Here is a 3,920-nt window from a genome sequence, read left to right on the forward strand (position 1 = left end):
AGGAGACGAGCTTGTGCACTGTGAAAAATGCTTTAATGGTGCCTGTACAGCATTTGAAGTGACTTTGAAACAGGAAGAAGGAACACAACACGGACAGAAGTTTTGAATGAAAGACTTCATACAGCTTTAAACAAAATTTACAGGTGGTCATCTGCATAGCTTTTACTCTGCCTCCTCCTCAGCCTCCTCCTCAAACTCCCCCTCCTCCTCAGCTGTAGCATCCTGGTACTGCTGATACTCAGACACCAGGTCATTCATGTTGCTCTCAGCCTCTGTGAATTCCATCTCATCCATGCCCTCGCCAGTGTACCAGTGCAGGAAAGCCTTTCGGCGGAACATGGCTGTGAACTGCTCAGAAATGCGTTTGAACAGCTCCTGGATGGCTGTGCTGTTGCCAATGAAGGTGGCAGACATTTTGAGGCCACGAGGTGGAATGTCACAGACAGCTGTCTTAACGTTATTGGGAATCCACTCCACAAAATAGCTGCTGTTTTTGTTCTGCACGTTCAGCATTTGCTCATCCACCTCCTTCATTGACATACGGCCCCTGAAGACAGCGGCCACGGTCAGGTAGCGACCGTGCCGCGGGTCGCAGGCAGCCATCATGTTCTTGGCATCGAACATCTGCTGCGTGAGCTCCGGCACGGTTAAAGCGCGGTACTGCTGGCTGCCACGGCTCGTCAGCGGGGCGAACCCGGGCATGAAAAAGTGCAGACGGGGAAAGGGGACCATGTTCACTGCCAGCTTCCTCAGGTCAGCGTTGAGCTGGCCCGGGAACCGCAAGCAGGTGGTGACACCGCTCATGGTTGCCGACACTAAATGGTTCAGATCACCGTAGGTTGGGGTAGTTAACTTCAGTGTTCTGAAGCATATGTCGTAAAGGGCTTCGTTATCAATGCAGTAAGTCTCATCTGTGTTTTCCACGAGCTGGTGCACCGAGAGCGTGGCGTTGTAGGGCTCTACTACAGTATCTGACACTTTAGGGGAGGGCACAACACTGAAAGTATTCATAATCCGGTCTGGGTACTCTTCACGGATTTTACTGATGAGGAGGGTACCCATGCCAGAGCCTGTACCACCACCGAGAGAGTGAGTGAGCTGAAAGCCCTGCAGACAATCACAGCTTTCTGCCTCCTTTCTTACAACATCTAACACGGAATCAACTAATTCAGCACCTTCCGTATAATGGCCCTTTGCCCAGTTGTTTCCTGCTCCGCTCTGACCTGGAAAAGAGCCATTTTCGTATTAGATTACGGTCACTGCTTCCTGCTTATTGCTTGCAAGCAAAGCTTAGGAGCATCAGGCTACAGAGAAACCCCCACAGCAGCTTTCATTTTATCGAGCGCAGACCTAGGGGTTCACAGAAGCGCCTCTGAAATGGCTCGGCAGACACACAGGCAACGTTCAGTATCAATGATCCCGCAGGCATTTAATCTCTCCCGACAGCAAAGGGGAATCGGGAGAGCCGCGGACCTCCTGCGCCTTCCCCGGATCTGCCCTCCCTGCAGCTGCCATCACGCACCATCCGCAGAGCCCCGGCATTTGACACCCGTTCACGAATTAACCCTGCCCGGGGCCGCACTCGCCCCTAGAGCATGTGCGGCAGTGCGGACCGCAGTGCAGCGGCCCTGCCCTACCCGCCCCACCCCACCCCGAGCCGGTTACACCACAGCTCCCTCCCCCGCTCTCGGCGCACTCACCGAACACGAAGTTGTCTGGCCTGAAAATCTGGCCGAAGGGCCCGGAGCGCACCGAGTCCATGGTGCCGGGCTCCAGGTCCACCAGCACGGCGCGGGGCACGTACTTGCCACCTGTAAGACAGCGAGAAGCCGTGACTGCGGCGGCGGGGGCGGCCCGGCCAAGGGCGGGGGCGGGCGGCGCGCCGGGCCCTACCTGTGGCCTCGTTGTAGTAGACGTTAATGCGCTCCAGCTGCAGGTCGCTGTCGCCATGGTAGGTACCGGTTGGGTCGATGCCATGCTCGTCGCTGATCACCTCCCAGAACTGCCGGAGAAAATCGCGTCAGAGGCGGCGGGGCCGGGCGGGGACCCTTCCTCCCAGTTCCCCCCCAAAACACATCCCACCGACCCCTGGCCACGGCCCCGACCTTGGCCCCGATCTGGTTCCCGCACTGCCCGGCCTGCAGGTGCACGATCTCCCTCATGATGGCGGCAGCACAACTCGCTCTGACCCTGCGGCAATCCGACCCCAACCGACTCTGGCTGCGTGAGGCACCCGCCAAGCCTTATATAGCAGCGGAATGCGCGCGCAGCTCGCCTGTCCCTGCCCCAGCGGCCGCCTGCGGTAGCTATTGGACGCTAAGAACGAGGCTCAACAAATGAGGAGATATGGTTGGCCGAACCGCTGTCATTCAAACCGTCGGCTCCGCCCCCCTGTCTGTTGATCTTACTGTTAGGGCAACCGGAGCTCACCATTGCCCGCCCTGCTCACTTAGGACGCTCCCGATTGGCCCAATTGAATGATTGATGTCGAGCGCGATTGGCTGCTGGCCGCAGGGGTGAGCTAACGCCGTTTGATTGGCTGAGAACGAAGTGTCTTGGTAACCGTCGCAATGGCTCCGCAGCGGCTCGGGCGGTGTCCGCGCAGCCGCCCGTTCCCGGAGCGGGGTGCGCACTCTGCGCAGCGCGGGCGGCAGCTCCGCCTTACTGCGGGACAAGGGGAGGGCGGTTCCAGGGGAAACCAGGCGCGGCCGTGTTCCCCCGCGGGGCCGGAGCACCCCGCTGCCTCCTGCCTCCGCTCCTCCGGGACGGCCTCACTCGCCCGTCCTCCTCCGCCGCCGCCGCCCTTCCGCCCTTCCGCCATCCGTTAGCCCCGGGGCGTTGCAGCGGCGCGGTGGGGGCAGGGAGCGGGGCCGCGCATGCGCGAGCTGCTGCGCCTTTCTAGCACTTTCTGGCGCGCAGCCGCCCGGGGCCGCGGAGCTGGGCAGCCGCTGCCATGGCAACCGCGCTGCGCGGCGGCACGGGGTTAGGTAGGGGCACGGCCCGCGGCAGCGGCGGAGGCTGGCGTGGCCGCGGGGAGCGTGCGGGCCAGCGGGCAGGCCCCGTGCTGCCGTGAGGGAGGCGGTGGGGCGAGGTGGTGTCCTCGGCGGCCTGAAGGTGGGCGGCTGCGCGCTGAGGCCGCCCTGGCGTTGGCAGCGCGGTGCTGGGTGCGGTGCTGCCTCTGCTGATGGAGCGGCGTTAGCACAGAACGGTGTAGGTTTAAGGGAGCTCAAGGAGCATCCAGTTCCAACCCCATGCCATAGGCAGGGACACCTCCCGCTAGCCCAAGTAGCCTAAGGCCTCATCCAGTCTGGCCTTGAACACCTCCAGGGAGGGAGCATCCACAAGCTCCCTGGGCAGCCTGTGCCAGTGTCTCACCACCCTCACTGCAGAGAACCCTTTCCTAACACCCAGTTTGCATCTCCACTCCGCCGGTTTAAAACCATTACCTCTTCTCCTGTCATTACACAACCTTGTCAACAGTCCCTCCCCAGTCTTCTTGTAGCCCCCTTCAGATCCTGGAAGGCCACTCCAAGGTCTCCTGGAAGCCTTCTCCAGGCTGCAGAGCCCCAACTCTCTCAGCCTGTGCTCAGAGCAGAGCTGCTGCAGCCTCTGAGTATCCTCATGGCCCTGCTCTGGACTGACTAACAGTTCAGTGCCAGCCAAGCTGGAGAGGTGCCTCCTTTGCCCTATGGTTTGGCCATGCTGTGCCCTTCTGGCACACAGCTTTGGCAGCAGGTTCTTGCATACACAGCTCATCTGTTGGTCCTTTCTTCTGCTGAGCATCCTGAGACTGCTGCTTCAGCACAGCATCTTGATGATCGTGCTTTGTTACTAGGTTGCCATCAAGGCCTACAGGCCCTAGGGTTCAAGACCTCTGGAGCCAAAGGAGTGTGCATGCTCTGCATGAAACTGTTCTTTTA

At 60.2% G+C, this 3,920-nt stretch overlaps 1 protein-coding gene across 1 annotated transcript; it reads right to left on the minus strand.

Moving 5' to 3' along the window:
- Positions 1–11: 11 nt before the first annotated feature.
- Positions 12–2,230, minus strand: TUBB4B (tubulin beta 4B class IVb). The gene is made up of 4 exons (XM_064171659.1): positions 2,106–2,230; positions 1,894–2,002; positions 1,701–1,811; positions 12–1,223 (listed from the first exon to the last, which is right to left on the minus strand). The coding sequence occupies exons 1-4, from the start codon at positions 2,160–2,162 to the stop codon at positions 163–165; spliced, it is 1,338 nt and encodes a 445-aa protein (XP_064027729.1). The 5' UTR covers positions 2,163–2,230; the 3' UTR covers positions 12–162.
- Positions 2,231–3,920: the final 1,690 nt, after the last annotated feature.

The sequence above is a fragment of the Pogoniulus pusillus genome, chromosome 35 (assembly GCF_015220805.1).
Source record: "Pogoniulus pusillus isolate bPogPus1 chromosome 35, bPogPus1.pri, whole genome shotgun sequence".
Lineage (NCBI taxonomy): Eukaryota > Metazoa > Chordata > Aves > Piciformes > Lybiidae > Pogoniulus > Pogoniulus pusillus.